The 25,381-nt window shown below is 42.3% G+C and overlaps 1 protein-coding gene across 2 annotated transcripts in view; it reads right to left on the bottom strand.

Moving 5' to 3' along the window:
- CDKL1 (cyclin dependent kinase like 1) overlaps positions 1-25,381 on the bottom strand; it is a 61,730-nt gene that overhangs the window by 21,863 nt on the left and 14,486 nt on the right. For both annotated transcript variants that reach the window (XM_033851163.2, XM_033851164.2), the window contains exon 3: positions 4,341-4,462. In XM_033851163.2, coding sequence (XP_033707054.1) covers positions 4,341-4,462 — 122 coding nt within the window. The remainder of the gene's footprint in view (positions 1-4,340; positions 4,463-25,381) is intronic.

Below are 25,381 nucleotides of genomic sequence, written 5' to 3'. Positions count from 1 at the left end.
AACAAACAATGCATCACTTTAAAAAAGAGAGTTTTAGAAAAGTTCTGGAATTCCATTGTCAGAAACTGAAAACTTGTAGTAATGCCCTTTACCCACCAGATGTTCTTTGAACAAACTATATGAGAGGCAGAGGAGGATCTGGTGGTAATGGAATATGCACAGGAAAAAAAGTGGGTGAAGTGTCTGGCTGCACTTACACAGGGACAGAAAAATGAGGAGAGAACACCTAAACCAGTTGTTTATGAAACTCTGACAGAGGAGAGACCAATAGTTAATAGAATAATAAGTACAAGGCCTATTCAGTCCTACAGAAGATAAGGAATATGCTTGTTTGAGAGCAAATATAAGCAACATGAACACAGCACTGGGAATTATAATGGACACGTATTTATGCCACTATGACAGGATATATTCTGGCATAAACTTGCTTGTTAGTAGCAGCATGAATGTGAATCTTCTCCAAAAGCCTTCCAAAGGAGTTCAAGAAGTTACCAACATCTTACAAGGAGATAAATTAGTATGCATTTCAGATTCAAAGTAGAGATAAGTCTTTGAGTCTGATTTAGCAGGAATTATTTTTAATAATTAAAACATTGCCAAAGTAATAAATGGAACATGGAGAAAATATAAAAAAACAAAGTGGAAAATATCTATACAACCATCATTCAGAGATAATCTCTATTAAAACATGTATATTAATTACTTTTCTTATTTTCTACCTATATATAAATTCTATGAAAGTGAAATATGTTTTTTTATTATAGCATTTTTTCTTCATTTTGCAAACACTCATGAACATTTCTCTATGTCAATGTTTGTTTTATCTTATAAGCATGATTCTTAGCAGCTCCACTGTATTCCATTTTAAAGACATACTATAATTTACTTAACCAATCCTCTATCATGGGACATTTCAGTTGTTTCCAATTTTTTTATTATAAACAATACTTTAACAGTAGACACTTTTTAAACTAAATATTTACACACATACTCAATTATTTTCTTGTGGTAAATTAACAGAAGTAGACCCACTGCCAAACTGCCCTCTGGACAGGTTGCTCTAGCAGTGTACTAATAATTTCCTTGGACAATATTAGGTTTTCGAAATTTTTAATCAAAGTAACTCTTTGTAAATGAAAAATAAAACATTGTTATGATTACTCTTCTTTAAAATCATCTTTAAGGATCGATTTATCAGTTTGCTGACTCACTCACTCCACAGCAAGTATTGAGAATATACCAAGTGCCAAGAATTAAGCTAAAAATTACTGGGGATACACAGATGAGGAAGGCACAGCTCTTGCCCTTGAAGATTTTATAGTTTACTGGGCAAACATAAATAATTCCAGAAGATGTAATGGATACCACAGGAAGGAACTCCCGAGTCTCCTAAGGTAGATATCATAAGGAGGTCATCTTTGAGCTGTATCCAAGGGCAAGCAGGAGTTTGCCAGGCAGAGAACGGAAGGTAGGGCAACCCAGGTGTTCTAAAGCCTAGGATGCAAATGATTCCATGGGATTGAAAACTGGTGGGAAATGGGGTGTTTCTTGCAGAGTAAGTGAGATCTTGTATCCCATGCTAGGGGTTTTTACCACACCAGTAAGCTTTGAGGAGCTATTAAATGACTTATGTAGGGGAGTGGCATGATCCACTTTATATTTTAGAAATTTGTACCTGGAAATATAGTGATCACAGGACATTCTTGGGGTAAATGTACAATCCTAAGGAGGACCAACCTGCCATCAGGCAGGAAAAACGTTAGCATTAGCACATTATCTTCTGTTGATACTGTCTAACAGATCACATATGAAACTAAAAGAGAACTGCAGTCTTCTGAGCTCTAGGTATTATGATCATCAACTCATAGCACTGTAGAGCTGGAAGTTCTCTTAAATTTTACCTGGTACTAAACTCTCATTTTTAGAGGTAAGGACACCTGTAAGCAACTTGCTAAAGGTCACACAGGTGATGCTGACCCACTTTTACTGGGAATACACAAAGTTTTATTTTATAGTATAGCTTTATTTTGTAGATCTCTACATTGAAACATAAAGTTTTACTATGAATTTCAAAATCGTTGGTTGACAGAGTTAATGACGTTTACTCCTTAATGATGACAAGCAAAATTCTGAAATAGCATTTAAAGGATCGGAGAATCCAAATAGGATAATGGAAAGTAACTTTTATTTTTAAAACACATACACACACACACACACACACACACACACACATCCTTAAACGTCAAAGTAAATGCATATGATCTGACTTAGAATAAATCTTACTTTTCAAACTTGCTCAGTTATTAGTGTTCCTTAAATCAATCTTATATTTGACAAACCATGGCACAGTGTCATTTGGAAATGAAGTTGCTTGTACTTAACCACACACGTGTCTACCAGTCTTTCCCTTCTCTAACCCACCTCTATATTAAAGTATTTTCTGGAACATATATAACAGATTTTAGCCAGTGGAGTTAAAAAAATCTGCTTCCAAGCCTCTAAATCACTCCTCATCCTGTCTTTTTATTCTTCTGCTTAAACTATATGCTAAAAAAGAACTGACTCCCAATTGCTTGCAACCCCCCACTAATCAGTGTTTCTAAGTGACTCAATCTAACATGCTTAATCAAACTCCCTGCAACAACCCCCTAGTTCCACGTAGCACGAGTAACTTATACTAGTAGGTTTAATTGAAGTGTCACTAGCAAGCTGTCAAAAGAGCAAATATCAACATAGTCAATGTTTTCTCCCTTGAACACATAATTTCTCTGTATCAATGACTTGCTGAAAGGAGGGAGGTGTCTGTTCTCTTGGCTCTCTCTGGCTGTGTAAATTAACAAGAAAAGCCTGTGCCATGGTCACTAATGAACCGTGAACCACTTTCATCCTATCTGCCCGGAGGTCATGGCAGATCATACATAACCACCACCACATGGCCGAGCAAGCGCTTGGCCAAGGCTTGAAAGCCTTGTTGAAAGAGCCTCAGCCTCCAGCCACTGGCGTGCGAATGTGAGCCAGGATGGGGTGCCGTTCCATCATTCTGATCTCCAGTGCACTCTACATAGCGTCTTCAGCCAAAGTTGGGCTCCCAGGAACACAGCAAAAGACAGAGAAGAGGAGATATCCTTCCCTGTTCGACTTCTCTGGAGTCTCCTCATCTTGCAAGTCAAAGGTCGCCTCCTCCATGAAGTCTTCTTTGATTGACCCACTTGGAATCATATCTTCTAGGACCTTGTAATCATTCTACCCTCTCCCTCTGGCACAGTGACTGGTTGCAGGGGTAGTTGCATCACCTGAGCTGAGCCAATCAGTCTTCTACTGGACTTTGTATGCAGACGCTACCTTCTTCTAGAACTTCCTTTCTTCTAGAATGGCTACACAGGTTGATAAAAGCCTGTGGCAATGCTTTCTAGTTCACACTTTACCCTTCCTAACTGCTTCCATCTCACAGCACACACACATACCCTCCAAAATCAACCCTGTAAAGGAGACTCAACTCCAAGGCAGAATGAAGCCAACACAGAGAGGAAGAGTTGGGAGTCGTTGGTGCGGGGGAGAGGGAGACAGAGAGAGAGAGAACGGCCCCACCTAAGGCGCTCTGCCTTAAAGACACCCAGCTGAGGAGTGGGTGGGAGCCAAAATCCAGCCTGCATTCTGCTCACCCTGGCAAGGAGCGACCTTCAGAGGAAGGGATCTCACCCCCACCCCCTGCCTTTTTTTTTTTCAAACAAAGGCTCTGTCTGCTCACCGAGCCTTCTGCTGCTGCACACAAAGGCGTTGCCTGTGCTAGAAATGTGTTATAAGATCAGCGGGACCTCCAGAGTCACCTCTCCAATCACAGCCACCACCACTTCCTTTTTCACCTACACCCGGCTTCAGTTGGGTTTTTTGTCATTTGTAACCAAAAAAGTTCTGACCAATAGAGCAGACCAGATACCTGGGTTGCTTCAGATAAAACACCACATTTGTTTTAGCCTTAAACTTCCTATTAGCCATTGTCTTTGAACTCTATCTTTCAACCTCCAAGTCCTTAGGCTTCCCTAGGCAGGCACAGAATAACTAATATCCCTCCTTTTCTTTCCTAGAGACTGACATAGCATTTATGCAGAGATAATATACCAAGAAATCAAGTTCAACCGAATAATGTAGTTGCTGCTTTCGTCATGAAAATGATGAGTTATGATTTCTTTCTCAACATTTCTGGTAACTCCTCAGCAGCAGAGTATGCTGGCCAAACACTGGCTGCCCTTGCCTACTGTGAAAAAGGGTCATAACTCATTTTCCCTCGCAAACCCTAGTGTGTTTTGCTGTGTTTTGTTTGTAAACAACAGGTCACTCACCCTCTTTGGTGTTTGTCCAGCTCGTGGAGCACCGTGTGGTCACAGTATTCAAACACCAGGTGAAGCTTCCGCTTCCTCCTGAAGACTTCGATAAGGTTGACGAGGTTGGGATGCTTGAGTTGCTGAAAACACAAAAAGCAAGGTGCTAAAGTGGAAGTGTGAAAGACAGTTTTCTCTAATTTTGGCCCAACAGAAGAAAGCTATTTGTCCTTTAGAAAAATTCTTGTCTTGGATTGACGGAGGCTGTCGATAGCACTTTCTTTCTTCACTTGATGAGCTGTTCGTTAGCAGCCTGTAAGTGAAAAATGATCATGATCCTGGTGGTTAGTGAAGGTAAGGAGAGATATGAGAAGGCTGGGAAAAAAGAATGAAAATGTCCCCTCCTACAGAGATCTCCCTGATCTCCCTAGACTGGTTCAGTGTCCCTCGTGGCCCCCCTGAAGTATGAATCCTTTGGAATCCTTCAAACCTACTAATTGTTCAATTGATTGTTTAATGTCCTCTGCTGCCAACAGATATAATGGATACATTCTATAGAATATAAGAACCATGACAAACATCAGGGTCTGTGTTCTCTTGTTTATGCAGAATGATGTTGTATTCCCAGCATGGGGCCTTGCACATAATAGGCGTTCGATCATTATTTGTGAATGAATGAGTAAATCAGGTTTCCTAGGCTGATGAAACCTTTTAAAAGAGAAAAATGAGGAAGACTCTCCAATCTGATATGCCTGAAGGAGTGTATCTAGGAAACACAGGCAGGAATGAATGTCGGTGTTGACAGAGATAAATCTTGTACTTAGCTTTCTGGCCCCTCCTGTCCGTGATCCTACTGGAAACACTACAACTACGCAAACTACTGTGAAGAGAGCAAAAATGGTTAACTTTCTTTAGGGCTTGAAGGCCTCTGGGCAGTGACCGAAGAGCAAGAGAGGAAGCCGGAAGGCTTCTTAAGGCCTAGTCTCAGGAATCAGGTGATATAACTTCTGCCTCATTCTAGTGGTCAAAGCAATCATGAGATCCACCCTCCAGATCCAGCCCCGGATGAAATACCACGAGGAGAGCAGGACGCAGGTGTTCCAGCTGCGCTCAGCCCCTGCCAGCCCTCATCTAATTCGGCTACGTGGGCGAGCCCACGCAGGACCCCTGAAGGAGCACTCAGCCAAATCACACCTGTGAGAAGTAAGAAATCATGCCTTTTTAAGCTACTAAGTTTTTTTTTTTTTTTCGGTACGCGGGCCTCTCTCTGTTGCAGCCTCTCCCGTTGCAGAGCACAGGCTCCGGACGCGCAGGCTCAGCGGCCATGGCTCACGGGCCCAGCCACTCCGTGGCATGTGGGATCTTCCTGGACCGGGGCACGAACCTGCATCCCCTGGATCGGCAGGCGGACTCTCAAGTACTGTGCCACCAGGGAAGCCTAAGCTACTAAGTTTTGAGGAGGTTTGTTCATGCAGCACTAGATAATAACCCTGTAGTAGAATCATCAGGGGAACTTTTGAAAACTGCAGATGCCCCGGCACCACCCCCAGAGATCCTGAATTGGTCTTGGACAGGGGCCCAGCCATCTGGTTTTTTTCCCCGAATTCTCCAGGTGATTTGATATGTAGACAGAGGTATTAATCATAGGTAGACAGATATTTCATAAATGATAAAAGACAGAAGGAGAAAAACTGAAGTTCTTGAACTGCACACTCCAGCACATTTGTATAGATAGTGAGAAGAGAAACAGTCAGCAAGAGAAATACTAAAGAAGACAATTATTTTCTCATTTTCTTTGTAAAACCCCTCTATCTTCAAGATGTGAAATTCCTGCTCCAGCGATTACACTTGATGAAACAAATATGAAACAGCCAAGACACTCTAAAGCCCATTAGCCACATTTGGGCCTTAGAACAGAAGGCACTCCAAGCTCTAAAGCCCCAGATTTACGTTCCCATAGCTGGAAACTTTTAGCCTGAACTAACACTTTCCAGATATAGGAGGACAGAACTGCCTGCTGTTTTAAACCAAAGAATTGCGTTGGCTCAGATGTCTCAAACAGAAAGCAAACGACCAAGTTTAAAGGGGGTAAATAGCAGCTTTATGACAATTAGCGGAAAGCAGAGATTTTCTTACAGCCTCTGAAAAATAACTGTCCGAAGGCCCAGACCTCAAATCTTAGATTCTTTTCATTTTCCATGTTCCATATGTAGTCCTCACATCTTCAGCCAACTTTTTTAGCAAAAGTACAAATGTATCAATTCTACCAAAACAAATACCTGGACCGTCTCAGATGCCAAGACTGGCACCTCCAACTTGTCCCATCCATACCTGCAGTGATCACCAGGGGCACTGCTGCCTCAGGATAAAACCCAAATATCCTCTCAGTTTGACCTCTGCTTACTTCTGCAGGCCCATCTCTTAAACCCTAGACACACTGAATTTCTCTCACTTCTTCAAAGGCTCACACTCCCTCTCGCTTCAGGACCTGTTCACCCAGTTCTCTCTCTGAAACACTCTCATCCTCCAGATGTCACTTTCTACGTCTGGCCCGCCTCTGCCCCACCCGACACCCTGGTATGAACTAAAAGAGCTATAACTCTGCAACCCAAGCATGGGGACCATGTAGCAGGAAAAGAGCATTGTCACAGCAGGATCCATTGAACCGGGTGGGACTGTAAATATGATATTACACCCATCTTCCTGTTACTGCACACCTTTTGAAAACCTAGATTCTAATAATTGCTGCATATTCTATTCAAATAACAGAGAGAGTCTCTCCAATTTTTGTGTATTGTAAATAAGGTTTTGATGAACAAGCTACTAACCAGCTGACCTTAACTTTGAATTATTTAATTTAATGTCTCTAGGCCTCAGTTTTCCATCTGTGAGAGCAGGAAGCTCAAGGGCTACTGTGACAGCTTCATAACACAAAGCACACGAAACAGTGTCAGGCCACATTGTTCTCTCCAGGAAGCTTAACTGTTAATATTGTTATTGGGGGTTCAATCTATTTCTATTTAGGCTTTCTCAATTCATTTTATTCAACAAGTATTTATCTATCTTAATGTGCTTAAGGCACTCTGCTAGTCCTAAGGATATAGAGACATAGCAAGTACTTGACCATACTCTCAAGGAGCTTAGAACCTAGGAGAGGAGACAGATGTGGAACAAGTAATTACAGACGTGATGAGTGTTACAAAAAGCCCCCAGGAAAGGGTACCTGGCTCGAGGGTAGTGAGTGGCCCAGGGAAGATCTCCTTGGGGAAGGTGGCCATTTAAGAAGTTAGTTGGGCACCATTTAGAGTCCCAGGAGTACAACATAAAGCTCTAAACAGATATGGCCGAACTGCTTTCCAAAAGGATCAAACATACTTACACCTCTGCCAGGAGTGTGAGAGTACTTTTCACCATACCACTGAGGCGCATATAGACATTGAAGGCTTGTGACGTTTATCGTCAAATGCGAGGGCTTCCAATGCCTCTGGCAACATAGGAAGATGTCACGTGACACTTAAACCACTTGTCTCTCCTATCCCCTGCCATGAGACAACCTTTACGTAGCTGCAAATAGCCAATAACTTATTTCTCAACTGATTTCCAGAAAATTCTTCATTTAGAAAAATCAATTGCTAAGACTAAATTCTAATTAGGACTTACAAACGTTAAATTATAAATATTTTAAAATAAATTATTAACTCTCTGTAGGTAGCCAGGCTTCTGGGTGACCTGAAAACATTCCAGGGCAGCAGATATCTGGGAGCCAGTCCCTGTCTTGGCCGTGTTCTTTGTTATATTATAACAAAGATCTGAGAGTGTCTGCTCAGCCTCTGGCACTATTCAAGGCACTAGGGACACACTGGTGAATGGGACGGAGGACTCGGACATTAAGCAAAGAAATGCCATGAAGAGCCTTCCATATATAAAAGGCTAGGCTGCCTTAGAGAAACTGTCCTTAGGAAGTGACTTTGAACTGAGTCCTGGAGGGTGAGAAAGGTCTGACCAGACCAAAGGAAGGGGTGGTGGTAGAGAGATGGTGGCTTTCCAGGCAGAGGACTGGCTCTGACCCAGGAGGGAACTTACGCCACTTAAGGAACTGCAGGATGGTGTGGTTTGAGTGTCAAGCACATGGAACTGATGCCAGTGAGACAGGCAGAAGGCAGGTCCTGTGGGGCCTTGCAGGACATACTAAGAAATTTACGTTTCATCCTAAGTGCAATGGGAAGCTACCGGAAGGAATTTTATCAAGATGTGGTAATTTACCATTTGGGTTTTTAAAAGCTCACTATGGTGGCAGGATACAGAACGGCTCAGAGGAGACAATATGGTGAGAGGGGACCAGTGAAGAACCTGTTGATAGCTGAGAGCTTGGACCAGCGCTGAGGCAGGGGAGATGGCAAGAAAGGCACTGTTTGGAGATAGATTTTATGATTAGAATAGTCCGGATGTGGTGATGGCCTGGAGGTGAGGGATGCAGGAGAGGGTATCAAGAATGACCAAAGGTTTGTATAATGGGGGTGGATGGTGGTGCCATGACTGAGAGGAGGAGCAGGTTTTGGGGGGAAGGAACTACTGTTCTGGCACGTTGGGTTGACAGGGACTCCGATGTACCAATACAGTCGTCAGGTCGGCTGGAGTTTGAGTTGAAGATAAAAGCCGGGGAGTCAGCATGAGTGTAAGCAAAGCCATGGCTAGAAGTGATTGCCCAGAAGAGTGAGAAGGAAGAGGCCAAGGAACCCCAGCACCCAGGTATGTGGTAGATGAGGAGGAAGCAGAGGAGGGGAAAGGGAAGAAGGTCCCCCAAGATAAGAGAGAAGACAGCAGAACATGACACTACAGAGATATCGTGGAAGGAGGAGGTGGTCCACGGTGATGCTGCTGCTGAAGAGTCAAGTGGGAAGAAGCCTGAGAGGCACCTGGGGGGCGTCCTAAAGGGGTTCGTGTAACCTCACCAGAAGCAGCGTCAGTGCAGTGGTGAGATCAGGAGCCAGATGTGGCAGATTTAGCATCCCCAAACCGTACTCTTCTCTGTTGACTCCCCTGACCTCAGGGGCAGAGCTCAGAGGGACACCTCTGGTCCTGAATCCAGTCGGCAATTGGTAGCCTGGAGGTCTTGATCAAGGCTCCGATATTGTGAATGTTTGCATTGACGAAGGTTTGGATGTTTCTTCTTCAACCTTGAATGGGTTCCTTTAGGGGCATTGGGAGGAATTAGATGAGAAGAACCAAGCAACGTGATGGACGGACTGTCCACAGGCTTACTCAACATGCTTATTATACATAGGAGTCTTACTAGAACAGACTAAACTACCATATGTACTACAAAGATGGAGTTCAGGGCTCTTTTAATTCTAATTCCTTCCTGTTTATGAGTATGTGAAACCAAAGCCTCAGGCCTGGTCCTATTCCTCAGCACTCTGAGCTGTGCTGGCTCAATCTGGAGGATGTCAGTGCCTCTTCCCAGGCCACTCACCATCCTCCAGTTATTCTATATCTAGAAGCCTGGGCCGCCTCAGACTCAGATTTAGTGTCTCTTATATAAAGTTTCTGCCTTTGCTGCTCCTATTTTATTTTGGTCTCCTTTTTATTTTCTCTGCTTTTTGAATATGGATGTTTCCTATTACACTGCGAAGCGAAGCACTTTCTCTGACATTAAAAAAAGAATGCTATTTTCACCCACCGAATTTAACCTGAGCCCTGCTTGGTTTCCGCCGCAGAGCTGAGAGGGCTACACATGCTTCTTGGGCAGCGCCTCCACCCTGTCACCGGCCCTTTGTCCTCACTGCCCACCTATCCGTTGTGATAAGCTCAGGCTTCTACATCCTCTAAGGTCAAACGTTTGGCCTTAGCATTTTGAAGGATTTTTGACCCAGCTGCCAACACTTCAGATCGGGAAATGTTACTTTAAAACCCTGGTTACCAAGATCCTCTTGAAAACGCTGGCAATCTAGCAATCCTGGGCCTGCAGTCTGTGGCGTCAGCGGGTTGGGACTAAGAAGCAGCTGTCCGCGGTGGATAAGGCTGGGTACGTGAGTTCATCACAGTACCCAACACGCCCTACCACTCCCTGACACTAAGGCTAAGTGAAAGTTGCCCTTTATCATCACTCTTCCGGTATTAATTTTCTTAAAGTTAAAAGTGACATATTTAATGTGCCCATATCTCTATCAAAAGTGGGAAAATATACAAGCAATAGAAATAACTGCATATTTTAAGACAAATAAGAAAAAATATATTTGTTTGTGAGAGTGAATCATTTCTCCCACACCTGCCTGGCCCCTGTAGGTACTGGGTTTGGGGCCTCTACCCTAGGGACGCCTCAGCGTTCACACGTTACTGGATTGACCAGTGTACAGACCATTACATCTGTGGTCTCCCCTATCCCTCAAGTGCTAAGGATTCTCTGGTCTCTGTTCTTTGTGCAGAGCATGGGGGGATATTTATCCTGAACTGTGCTTTAGAGGAAAACAGACCATTTTCTCAAGGATCATATCTTGTTTTCCTTTCAAAAACATTCTTCTTTTCCCACAAATTTGTGGTAAATAAAAAAAGAACAGGGATTAAAGTTTAGAAAGTTGAGAGCTGTCTTGGTAAAATGTTTTTCACAAGCCTTTACAATTTTTGAACTCAACTCTTGGTCAAAGATCCCTCTGCAAGAATCTTTTATCAGTTAACACTCACCCAGAATGGAGAAAAGTGATGTCCCCCTCCTTTACAATAATTAATCCTGGGTACTTCCCAAGGATTCCCAGATCAGCATATTATAACACTCTCAAGAAACTGAGACCCAGCCAGGTTTAGAGCTTGTCTAAACTAAGAAAGAATCAAGGTTCTTCATATTTCCTCTTGTTCTTCCTTCTCACCCGGATGAATGCTCTCAACTAAATCATGCAACTCAGTGTCAGAGTTAATAGCAGCAGCACCCAATTCCAGTTTTGATTCAGAAAGAAAGCTCTAAATTTTACCCTTACCTCATTTAAGGTCTTAGGACTTTGGAAGTACAAGTATGGTCCTGATAAAATGATACCAGTGAAGAATTCATATCATAAAAATGTCAGTTCTTCTGAAAAATATGTGGATGTAATGCAATTCCAATCAGAATACAAAAAGGATCTTTTTAACTAGATAAAATGGCTTTTATGTTCATATAGAACTATAACTGTTGTAAAATCATCAAGGAGAAAATTGGGTCAACTTGCTTTACCAAATGGTTAAATTTTCAATAAAGCACCTGTAATTGTCATCATCATCATCATCATCAACAACAGCCCAGAAGACTACAGACACAGAAATGAACAAACAGAAGCAGTACCGAGTCTAGAATTAGATCCAGATACGTAAGGGAAATTAACATATGACACAGGTAGTACTTCAATATAGTTGAAAAATGTGTTCTATTTAATAATGATTCTGGGGGCTTCCCTGGTGGCGTAGTGGTTGACAGTCCGCCTGCCGGTGCAGGGGACACGGGTTCGTGCCCCGGTCCGGGAGGATCCCACATGCCATGGAGCGGCTGGGCCCGTGAGCCGCCATGGCCGCTGAGCCTGCGCGTCCGGAGCCTCTGCTCCGCAGCGGGAGAGGCCACAACGGTGAGAGGCCCGCGTACCGCAAAAAATAATAATAATAATAATGATGATTCTGGGAAAACTGGCTACTCATCAGGAAAATTAGAACCATATCTCATCACCCTATATACAGGAATAAATTTTACATATATTAAAACATTTACAAACATTTAATATAAATATATTAAACGTTTTAATATAAAATAATATAAATAGTAGAAAAAATTTAGGAGAACTTTGTAGGACCATAGCTTGGGAAGAAAGCATCCTAAAAACAACACAAGAGTTCCAGAAGAAAAAAAAAAAGATAGGTAAGTTTAGCTACATAAAAATAAAATAATGTTGGGAAGATGACAAAAGTTCTGAAGATGGTTGAACTGATGGTTCTATACCGATGTGAATCCACTTAATGCCACTGAAATGTACATTTAAAAGTGGTTAAAACAGTGAGTTTTATGATATGTATATTTTACCATAATAAAAAAATAAAATAATGTTGGTTTGCAAGAGGAAAAAAAAAAAAAAACAACTGCACTATAAACCATGTCAAAAGACAAATAATTGGCAGGGAAATGTTTGTTAAAGTTATGACAAATAGAGAATGATAGCTCTAAGATAGCTCTAATATTACAAAGAAGTTTTATGTACTATGTGGAAAAAGACAACCTAGTGGAAAAAACGGGCAAAAGCTATAAATAGGTAACACACAGAAAAGGAAATATAAACCATCGAGAGACATGAAAAGATACTTAATCTCACTAGTAGTAAGAGAAAGGCAAATCAGAGCAACAGCTTGATGTGACGTTTTTTCCTAACATATAGGCAAACATTCCAAAATTGGTAACATCCAGTGCTGCCCAGGGTACAGGGAAATGAATCTTCTCACACATGGCTGGTTAGAGTCCAAACTGCTACAACTTTTGGGGAAAGTTTTAGCAAAATTTATCAAAATAATATACCCTACTGCTGCTGGCACCAAGAAGCCTGTGTGCAAACACAGGTCACTATCCACACCTCCCCTCCCGGGAGCCTGTGCAGCCCGCCACGGCGAGGGTCCCGTGATGCAGGGACAACTTCCCCGGGAGAACGCACGGCGCGCCTCTGGCTGGTGCAACGTCATGCCGCCTCTGCCGCCACAGGCTCTCCGCGCACTCCATGCCCCCCCTCCCCCCGGCCTCAGTGAGCCAGAGACCCCGAATCAGCTGCTCCTTTAACCCCATCCTGTCTGAGCGAAGAACAGATGTCCTCCAGCGACCTACATGCAGAGGCGGGGCCAAATCCAAAGCTGAGCCCCGGGAGCTGTGTGAACAAAGAAGAGAAAGGGAAATCTCTCCCAGCAGCCTCAGAAACAGCGGATTAAAGCTCCACAATGAACTTGATGTACCCTGCATCTGTGGAATACCTGAATAGACAATGAATCATCCCAAATAGAGGAGGTGGACTTTGAGAACAAGATTTATGATTTTTACCCTTTTCCTCTTTTTGTGAGTGTGTATGTGTATGCTTCTGTGTGAGATTTTGTCTGTATAGCTTTGCTTTCACCATTTGTCCTAGGGTTCTATCCGTCGGTTTTTATTTTTTACTTAAAAAAATTTTTTTTCTTAAAAATTATTTTTTTATTTTAATAACTTTATTTTATTTTACCTTACTTTATTTTATTTTCTTTTATCCTCTTTCTTTCTCTCTTTCTTTCTTTCTACTTTTTCTCCCTTTTATTCTGAGCTGTGTGGATGAAAGGCTCTTGGTGCTCCAGCCAGGAGTCAGTGCTGTGACTCTGAGGTGGGAGAGCCAACTTCAGGACACTGGTCCACAAGAGACCTCCCAGTACCACGTAATATCAAACAGCAAAAATCTCCCAGAGATCTCCATCTCAACACCAACACCCAGCTTCACTCAACGACCAGCAAGCTACAGTGCTGGACACCCTATGCCAAACAACTAGAAAGACAGGAACACAACCCCACCCATTAGCAGAGAGGCTACCTAAAATCATAATAAGGCCACAGACACCCCAAAACACACCACCAGATGTGGACCTGCCCACCAGAAAGACAAGATCCAGCCTAATCCACCAGAACACAGGCACTAGTCCCCTCCACCAGGAAGCCTACACAACCCACTGAACCAACTTTAGCCACTAGGGCAGACACCAAAAACAACGGGAACTATGAACCTGCAGCCTGCAAAAAGGAGACCCCAAACACAGTAAGATAAGCAAAATGAGAAGACAGAAAAACACACAGCAGATGAAGGAGCTAGATAAAAACTCACCAGACCTAACAAATGAAGAGGAAACAGGCAGTCTACCTGAAAAAGAATTCAGAATAATGATAGGAAAGATGATCCAAAATCTTGGAAATAGAATAGAGAAAATGCAAGAAACATTTTAAAAGGACCTAGAAGAACTAAAGAGGCAACAAGCAATGATGAACAACACAATAAATGAATTAAAAATACTCTAGGGCTTCCCTGGTGGTGCAGTGGTTGAGAGTCCGCCTGCCGATGCAGGGGACACGGGTTCATGCCCCAGTCCAAGAGGATCCCACATGCCATGGAGCGGCTGGGCCCGTGAGCCATGACCACTAGGCCTGTGCGTCCGGAGCCTGTGCTCTGCAACAGGAGAGGCCACAACAGTGAGAGGCCCATGTACCGCAAAGGAAAAAAAAAAAACTCTAGAAGGGATCAATAGCAGAACAACTGAGGCAGAAGAACGGATAAGTGACCTGGAAGATAAAATAGTGGAAATAACTACTGCAGAGCAGAATAAAGAATGAAAAGAACTGAGGACAGTCTCAGAGACCTCTGGGACAACATTAAACGCACCAACATTCGAATTATAGGGGTCCCAGAAGAAGAAGAGAAAAAGAAAGGGACTGAGAAAATATTTGAAGAGATTATAGTTGAAAACTTCCCTAATATGAGAAAGGAAATAGTTAATCAAGTCCAGGACGCACAGAGAGTCCCATACAGGATAAATCCAAGGAGAAATACGCCAAGACACATATTAATCAAACTGTCAAAAATTAAATACAAAGAAAACATATTAAAAGCAGCAAGGGAAAAACAACAAATAACATACAAGGGAATCCCCATAAGGTTAACAGCTGATCTTTCAGCAGAAACTCTGCAAGCCAGAAGGGAGTGGCAGGACATATTTAAAGTGATGAAGGAGAAAAACCTGCAGCCAAGACTACTCTACCCAGCAAGGATCTCATTCAGTTTTGATGGAGAAATTAAAACCTTTACAGACAAGCAAAAGCTGAGAGAGTTCAGCACCACCAAACTAGCTTTACAACAAATGCTAAAGGAACTTCTCTAGGCAAGAAACACAAGAGAAGGAAAAGACCTACAATAACAAACCCAAAACAATTAAGAAAATGGGAATAGTAACATACATATCAATAATTACCTTAAATGTAAATGGATTAAATGCTCCCACCAAAAGACACAGACTGGCTGAATGGACACAAAAACAAGACCCATCTATATGCTGTCTACAAGAGACCCACTTCAGACCTAGGGACACATACAGACTGAAAGTGAGGGGATGGAAAAAGATATTCCATGCAAATGGAAACCAAAAGAAAGCTGGAGTAGCAATTCTCATATCAGACAAAATAGACTTCAAAATAAAGACTATTAGAAGAGACAAAGAAGGACACTACATAATGATCAAGGGATCGATCCAAGAAGAAGATTTAACAATTGTAAATATTTATGCACCCAACATAGGAGCACCTCAATACATAAGGCAAATACTAACAGCCATAAAAGGGGAAATCGACAGTAACACATTCATAGTAGGGGACTTTAACACCCCACTTTCACCAATGGACAGATCATCCAAAATGAGAATAAATAAGGAAACACAAGCTTTAAATGATACATTAAACAAGATGGACTTAATTGATATTTATAGGACATTCCATCCAAAACCAACAGAATACACATTTTTCTCAAGTGCTCATGGAACATTCTCCAGGATAGATCATACCTTGGGTCACAAATCAAGCCTTGGTAAATTTTAGAAAATTGAAATTGTATCAAGTATCTTTTCTGACCATAACGCTATGAGACTACATAACAATTACAGGAAAAGATCTGTACAAAATACAAACAGGGGCTTTCCTGGTGGCTCAGTGGTTGAGAGTCCACCTGCCGATGCAGGGGACATGGGTTCGTGCCTCAGTCGGGGAGGATCCCACATGCCGCGGAGCAGCTGGGCCTGTGAGCCATGGCCGCTGGGCCTGTGTGTTCGGAGGCTGTGCTCCGCAATGAGAGAGGCCACAACAGTTAGAGGCCCGCGTACCGCAAAAAAAGAAAAAAAAAAGAATACAAAAAAAAATACAAACACATGGAGGCTAAACAATACACTACTTAATAACAAAGTGATCACTGAAGAAATCAAAGAGGAAATCAAAAAATACCTAGAAACAAATGACAATGGAGAAACGATGACCCAAAACCTATGGGATGCAGGAAAAGCAGTTCTAAGAGGGAAGTTTATAGTAATACAATCCTACATTAAGAAACAGGAAACATCTCAAATAAACAACCTAACCTTGCACCTAAAGCAATTAAAGAAAGAAGAACAAAAAAAACCCAGGTTAGCAGAAGGAAAGAAATCATAAAGATCCGATCAGAAATAAATGAAAAAGAAATGAAGGAAACGATAGCAAAGACCGATAAAACTAAAAGCTGGTTCTTTGAGAAGATAAACAAAATTGATAAACCATTAGCCAGACTCATCAAGAAAAAAAGGGAGAGGACTCAAATCAGTAGAATTAGAAATGAAAAAGGAGAAGTAAAAACTGACACTGCAGAAATACAAAAGATCGTGAGAGATTACTACAAGCAACTCTATGCCAATAAAATGGACAACCTGGAGGAAATGGACAAATTCTTAGAAATGCACAACCTGCCAAGACTGAACCAGGAGGAAATAGAAAATATGAACAGACCAATCACAAGCACTGAAATTGAGACTGTGATTAAAAATCTTCCAACAAACAAAAGCCCAGGACCAGATTACTTCACAGGTGAATTCTATCAAACATTTAGAGAAGAGTTAACACCTATCCTTCTCAAACTCTTCCAAAATATAGCAGAGAGAGGAACACTCCCAAACTCATTCTACGAGGCCACCATCACCCTGATACCAAAACCAGACAAAGATGTCACAAAGAAAGAAAACTACAGGCCAATATCACTGATGAACATAGATGCAAAAATCCTCAACAAAATACTAGCAAACAGAATCCAACAGCACATTAAAAGGATCATACACCATGATCAAGTGGGGTTTATTCCAGGAATGCAAGGATTCTTCAATATACACAAATCCATCAACGTGATACACCATATTAACAAACTTAAGGAGAGAAACCATATGATCATCTCAATAAATGCAGAGAAAGCTTTTGACAGAATTCAACACCCATTTATGATAAAAATCCTCCAGAAAGTAGGCATAGAGGGAACTTACCTCAACATAATAAAGGCCATATATGACAAACCCATAGCCAACATCGTCCTCAATGGTGAAAAACTGAAAGCATTTCAACTAAGATCAGGAACAAGACAAGGTTGCCCACTCTCACCACTCTTATTCAACATAGTTTTGGAAGTTTTAGCCACAGCAATCAGAGAAGAAAAAGAAATAAAAGGAATCCAAATCGGAAAAGAAGAAATAAAGCTGTCACTGTTTGCAGATGACATGATACTATACATAGAGAATCCCCAAGATGCTACCAGAAAACTACTAGAGCTAATCAATGAATTTGCTAAAGTAGCAGGATACAAAATTAATGCACAGAAATCTCTGGCATTCCTATACATTAATGATGAAAAATATGAAAACGAAATTAAGAAAACACTCCCATTTACCACTGCAACAAAAAGAATAAAATATCTGGGAATAAACCTACCTAAAGAGACAAAAGACCTGTATGCAGAAAATTGTAAGACACTGATGAAAGAAATTAAAGATGATACAAATAGATAGAGAGATATCCCATGTTCTTGGATTGGAAGAATCAACATTGTGAAAATGACTCTACAGATTCAATGCCATCCTATCAAACTACCACTGGCATTTTTCACAGAACTCGAACAAAAAATTTCACAATTTGTATGGAAACACAAAAGACCCCGAATAGCCAAAGCAATCTTGAGAACGAAAAACGGAGCTGGAGGAATCAGGCTCCCTGACTTCAGACTATACTACAAAGCTAAAGTAATCAAGACAGTATGGTACTGGCACAAAAACAGAAATATAGATCAATGGAACAGGATAGAAAGCCCAGAGATAAACCCACACACATATGGTCACCTTATCTTTGATAAAGGAGGCAAGAATATACAGTGGAGAAAAGACAGCCTCTTCAATAAGTGGTGCTGGGAAAACTGGACGGGTACACGTAAAAGTATGAGATTAGAACACTCCCTAACAGCATACACAAAAATAAGCTCAAAATGAATTAAAGACCTAAATGTAAGGACAGGAATTATCAAACTCTTAGAGGAAAATATAGGCAGAACACTCTATGACATAAATCACAGCAAAATCTTTTTGACCCACCTCCTAGAGAAATGGAAATAAAAACAAAAATAAACAAGTGGGATCTAATGAAACTTAAACGCTTTTGCACAACAAAGGAAACCATAAACAAGACCAAAAGACAACCCTCAGAATGGGAGAAAATATTTCCAAATGAAGCAACTGACAAAGAATTAATCTCCAAAATTTACAAGCAGCTCATGCAGCTCAATAACAAAAAAACAAACAACCATATCCAAAAATGGGCAGAAGACCTAAATAGACATTTCTCCAAAGAAGATATACAGATTGCCAACAAATGCATGAAAGAATGCTCAACATCATTAATCATTAGAGAAATGCAAATCAAAACTACAATGAGGTATCATCTCACACCGGTCAGAATGGCCATCATCAAAAAATCTAGAAACAATAAATGCTGGAGAAGGTGTGGAGAAAAGGGGACCCTCTTGCACTGCTGATGGGAATGTAAATTGATACAGCCACTATGGAAAATAGTATGGAGGTTCCTTAAAAAACTAAAAATAGAACTACCATACGACCCAGCAATCCCACAACTGGGCATATACCCTGAGAAAACCATAATTCAAAAAGAGTCATGTACCAAAATGTTCATTGCAGCTCTATTTACAATAGCCAGGAGATGGAAGCAACCTAAGGGTCCATCATCAGATGAATGGATAAAGAAGATGTGGCACATATATACAATGGAATGTTACTCAGCCAGAAAAAGATACGAAATTGAGTTATTTGTAGTGAGGTGGATGGACCTAGAGTCTGTCATACAGAGTGAAGTAAGTCAGAAAGAGAAAAACAAATACCGTATGCTAACACATATATATGGAATCTAAGGGGAAAAAAAAAAGGTCATGAAGAACCTAGGGGTAAGACGGGAATAAAGACACAGACCTACTAGAGAATGGACTTGAGGATATGGGGAGGGGGAAGGGTAAGCTGTGACAACGTGAGAGAGTGGCATGGACATATATACACTACCAAACATAAAATAGATAGCTAGTGGGAAGCAGCCACATGGCACAGGGAGATCAGCTCGGTGCTTTGTGCCCACCTAGAGGGGTGGGATAGGGAGGGTGGGAGGGAGGGAGACGCAAGAGGGAAGAGATATGGGAACATATGTATATGTATAACTGATTCACTTTGTTATAAAGCAGAAACTAACACACCATTGTAAAGCAATTATACTCCGATAAAGATGTTAAAAAAAAAATATACCCCAAAAACATTGGCAAAATATCTGAGCAAACACCTCCCCAAAGAAAATAAATAGATGGGAAATAAATATATGAAAAGATGATCAACATCTTTTTTCATTAGAGAATTGCAAATTACAAAAACAGTGGGATACCATTACACACTTATTAGAATGGCTAAATCCTAAAAAAAGCTGACAACACCAAATGCTAGTGATGATACTGAACAATACGAACTCTCATTCATTGGTGGTGGAAATGCAAAATGGGACAGTCACTTTGGAAGACACTTTGGCCGTTCCTTACAAAGCTAAACACAGTTGCACCATAAGGTCCAGCCATCCACTCCTAGGTGTTTACCCAAATGATTTGAAAACTTATATTCACACAAAAACCTGAACACGAATGTTTATAATTGCCAAAAACTGGAAGCAAACAAATTGTCTTCCTATAGGTAAATTGTGCTATATCCATAAAGTGGAATATTATTCAGTGATAAAAAGAAGTGAGCTATTAAGGCATGAAAAGGCATGTATGAAACAAATGCATATTGTTAGGTGAAAGAAGCCCGTCTAAAAAGACTAAATACTGTATGATTTCAATTTTATGACACCCTGGAAAAGGCAAAACTACGGAGACAGTAAAAAGGTCAGTGGTTGCCAGGGGTTCAAAGGATATGTGAGAGGGTTGAACAGATGAAGCACACAGGATTTTTTAGGACACTGAAACTACGCTGTGTGATACTGCAATGGCGGATATGTGACATTACACATTTGTCAAAACACATAGAACTTTACAGCACAAAGACTGAACCTTAATGTATGCAAATTTTAAAAAATCATTTAGGAGGTTAGGGAATGCAGAATGTGACAAAAGAATCTAACTGTATTACAAATGAAACCACCGCACTGAAGAGGATTGGGGGAGGAAGTGCTGACCTAAGTAACTTTGGAAATGGGTAGACAGTGTAAGACAGAAGTCCAAAGGAACTACACATAAGCATTATACTCTTGTTGATAAAGCTGTTTCCCGTGGGAATAGGAATTAGCAATTCTGATAATGCTATACATGTATGTTGGAATGGAACAATGAAGTAAATGAATGTCGGATAGGGAAGCCAGGTTCTCCCTGTTAGCGTGGGACTTTACATCTAAGCAAGGAGAGGAGGCTAGTGTAACTCATGATCCAATCTATGCATGGACTAGAGTTGGAGGCACCAGTATAAAGTCATGTTTAGTTTAAGACAGATACAGATACAAATAGGAATAACTATAGCTAAGTGTATATACACAGGTTAGTACGCACACATACATTACCTTGCTTCCTCAGCTGCGAGGACCTAGAAACAACCACATCCAGTAGCAACAAGTACTCCTAGTGTTCAGATCTTAGTTCCTAATACCATCCTCCAATAAAAGGAACTAGGGCTCCTTAAAGAAAATGGAGGATTCCATACAGGGCGGGAAGTATCTTGCAGTGCCAGAAAGGACAGTGCTAAAACAAAAACAAAAACAAACCCTGCATCGACGGGGGTACGTCAAAGGGACACAAATACCCATAGGTCAATACTGAATGAATGAACGAATGGAGAGAATAAATAAATCTATGTAAGAGAAATCCAAATAATTTATGTAAATACTCTGTCATCAAGGAGGAGAACCTAACTCCCCACTCCTTAAGTGTGGGCTGCATATGGTGACTTCCTTCCAGAAGAGTACAGTGTGGAGAAGCCGAATAGGAGTAACTTTATAGCGAGAAGACAGTCAAACAGGTGATTCTCAACCAGGTGATTAAGATCAACATCAATAGTGACAGTATGTACACTTGATGTGATTCAGTCTTCCTTCCCCAAACCCATAACCCCAGTCTAGCCATGAAAAAAACACCAGACAAATTCCAATAGGGGGCAGCCTACAAAATACCTGACGAGTACTCCTCAAAAGTGTCACGGCCATCAAACACATGGACAGTCTGAAAGTGTCACAGACAAGGGAAGCCTAGGGACACATGACAACTAAATGTAATGTGGTGTCCTAGATGGGATCCTGGAACAGAAATCCTTTGTCTCAGACTTTACTTTCTGGGAGATACACAGGCTAAGACAGGTGGTACCAGAAGTGACTCTAGCCAGTGGATCTTCAGAATGGGGTTCTGGAACTGGATTGATCGCCAGGCGGATGGCAACAAGGACCCCTCTGCTGGTGGTAAGCGGGGTAAGAGAAGCCCTGGGGAGCTGCAGTAACACAGTCACTAAGATTCCATTAGGTTGGTTTTGAATGAGGTGCAGGTTTGGCTCACACAATGGCAGTGCACATGCGTGGTGTGGGGCAGTGGTGACGACAGGGATTATTGAGCGAGCTGACTTTTGTGAACACCTTTATGTTGTTGAAAAGAGAAGACAGAAGAATGACAGGTTTGAAGGCCTCTAAGGCAGTATTTAGAGAGACATTGATCTCCTGCAGACACAAGGTGCTAAAACCAGGCTCAGGACTTTAATAAGAGTAGCGGAGATACAAAGGAGACAACGTCCAGCCTCAACAGGTCTCTTAGGCCAACGTAAGGGCTCTGGTGAGTAATGAGAGGGACGCTGAGATCTGGAATAGGGACATTTAGCAGGATGAGCCTGAGACTCTTAAACTCTCAAATTTCCCCAAACCCTCTGGGCTGGGAGAAGCAACTTCTGCCCTTTTGCCAAAGTGAAACACTTCCTCTCACACAGAGACCCTGAAAATACCGCACTGAGGAAAGTGCCTCTTTAAGAAGATGATGCGCATCCTCCTTAGGTTCTATCCCCACCTCCTCCCAGGGCACACAGACCTGTAACTAGGATGAGGTTATAGCAGCACCTGAGCAGGGCAGCACGGCTCTTGCTCCAGGAGGAAATAACTGTACTCAAAGAACTCAAGACCTGGCTCATATGTAACAGCAGTAATCTTGAGGGTGTTGGACAATGAAAGGAGTGAAATATACAGCTGGATGTGGGGAGGAGGGTTCGTTGACATGAAGCACTCTCCTGTAACTTGGGACTTATTTCCTGACAATGACACCTGGAGACAATCTTTAACATGCTGCTGGTATTTGAAACTTGGCCTTTCAATAGGTAAGATGGAGATGCTGGAACTGCCTCAGCAGAGTATTGAGGAAGGGGTCTGGGAGATCAAGGAGGTGGAAATGTTAGAGTGGACCTATTAGGTGACACTGCAAAACGCACATCGTCATTATCTTTCCTTGGGAGGCCAGGAGAATATTCCCTGCACTAAAGCAGTAAGGAAGGCACAGGGAAGGAGATCACCAGCATCTTTGAGAAGCTCAGTGGTGCCTGTCCTTTGTAGGCTGGGTGGACAGGCTTGTCATCTGTAGGCTAGAGATGCTACCATGGAATTAGGCTCTCTGGTTCCAATGGGAGTGATAAGATTCTGGAGTGGCTGAGACCAGGTGCTGACAGTGGCAAGATGTACATAGAGACCGTTATGGGAAGTAAGGCCAGCTGCCTTATTTCCCAGAAGTCTGTGCTGATGCACAGATAGGAACTCACCATGGAGTTCTTATAGGTAAAATAGAAGGGCAGCTGGCAGGTGTTACTAGGTTTGTCTTACCAGAAGAAATGGAGACATGGCGAGCAGAAAGTTGATGTCAACTGTTAGAAAACTGCAGTCCTCACCCAGTTTCTAGATCTAAGTCAAGTTTGTAGACCAAAAAGTGCTGTTGATTGAGTCACCTTGCCAAAGGATCCTGCAATGCTACCACAAGTACTCCTCAATCCTTTCCCAAAGCAAACTGTAGCCATTTACCAGAGTAGCTGAGGAAAGGGAAATACCCAGACCTTTCAAGAGCTGTGGCTACAAAGTCCGAGGTGGCACTGATATCTGGGGACCCAAAAAGCTATCATGGCCCCACGTTAGAGTAATGCCACACAGTGGGCCTAAAGGGTCCATGGATCCACTTTTGAGATTACTTCCTCTACTCCCAAGTGAATAATTGGGATGGATACACATTGGTTCCATGATTTGTGAATAAGAACCAATATGGCAGAAAGGGCCAAACAGAAGCGCCTGAAATTGCACAGCCCACAACATGACCCTGGCCAAAACAGTAAATCAGGAGCAAAACCACATCCCAGGAGTAACTGATGAGATTAGTACCACCATCAAAGATTTAAAGGATGCAGGATTGGTGGTCCCCATCATACCCCTACTCAGTTCACCTGGGAGACGACTCTAAACTCAACCAAATCGTAGCTCCCGTTGCAGCTACTGAGCCAGGTATGGTTCTCTCTCCTGGAGCAGATCTACACAGTCCCTGGTACTTGACATGGAACTACTCATCTGATGAATGTATTCTTTCAAATCTCTATCAGTACGGAGGATCAAACAGTTCACTTTTTGTGGACTGGATAACAGTTCACATTCACTGTCTTGCTCAAGGCCTAGGTTAACTCCTCTGTTCCCCGTTACAAAAAGCCCACAGGGACCCTGATCATCTTGACACTCCACAGAAGACCAAGTTGATCCACTTCATTGAGAACACCAAGCTAATCGGACCCCCTGCGTGAGCAGGAAATGACAAGTACTCTGAATGCCCAATTAAGACACATGTCTGCCAGAGCGTGGGAGAAAACCCTCTGAGGCATGGCATGCGGGTAATGTTCTAGGGGTCCGATGGCCTGGGGCAGGCTGAGACATCCCCTCGAAAGGAAAGGACAAATTGTTGCACCTTGTATCCTCTGCCACTAAAAAGGGGGCATGGCACTTAGTGGTTCTCTTTCGATCTTGGAGGCAGCGTATATAGTCCTTGGGAACACTGCTCTGTTTAATTTACCAGGCGATTTGGAAGGCTGCCACTACTGAGTAGGACCCAAAGCAAGACAGAACTTTACAGTGGGTCAAAGCTACACTACCACTCAGGCCATATGACTCTGTATATCCAATCATGCTAGAGGTATCCAGCTCCTGACATGTCACTGAGCCCTAGTAGAGACTGAGCACCTGACCATGGGACATCAAGCAACTATGTGATCCAGAGCTGCCCACTGTGAACTGGGTGATAGAGATCCACTGTCATAAGACCGCATGGATGCAACAGCAATCCACTATCCTATGGAAAGTATTCATTTGTTATCCGGTTTAAGCAGGTCTGGAGGGAACAAGCAAGTTACAAATAATAGGTGGCCTATTCTCCCCTGTCACCTAGTTAAAGACGGACTGCCGATATACTTATAGCCCCACCTGGCAGAGCCTCGAAGGACATGGTGAAAGGGAATCCTCCCCCTGAGCAGAGCTTCAAGCAGTGCATTGGATGGTTCACTCTGTACGGAGGAAGAAAGGACCTGAGACATGCATGGACCTGTGGGCAGGGGCACGTAGCTCACCTAGTTGATTAAGAGTCCAGATGGAGCGAGACTGAAAGATCATTTGGAGAAGAGGCATAAACTGTACTTGTGGGCGTGAGCACAGAGCTTGAGGATCTTTGGGCTTCATATTAATACCCACCAAAAGAGCATCGACTGCAGAGGAAGTACTGAGCAACCAGGCAGAGGATGTCTTTTCAGGGGTCAGGCTGCTTTGTCTTTGGCCGCCCCAACCCTTGTGTGATTGACCTATGAACAGAGTGGCCACAGCTGCAGGGATGGTGGTTATACGTGGCCCAACAGCACTGGCTTTCTCTCCCCAAGGCTGATCTGGATACTGTTGCTGCTGAGTATCCAACCTGCCAATAGAAGAAAACAGA

Source organism: Tursiops truncatus, chromosome 2, assembly GCF_011762595.2.
Source record: "Tursiops truncatus isolate mTurTru1 chromosome 2, mTurTru1.mat.Y, whole genome shotgun sequence".
Taxonomy (NCBI): domain Eukaryota; kingdom Metazoa; phylum Chordata; class Mammalia; order Artiodactyla; family Delphinidae; genus Tursiops; species Tursiops truncatus.
This window is presented reverse-complemented; position numbering and strand designations above follow the sequence as displayed.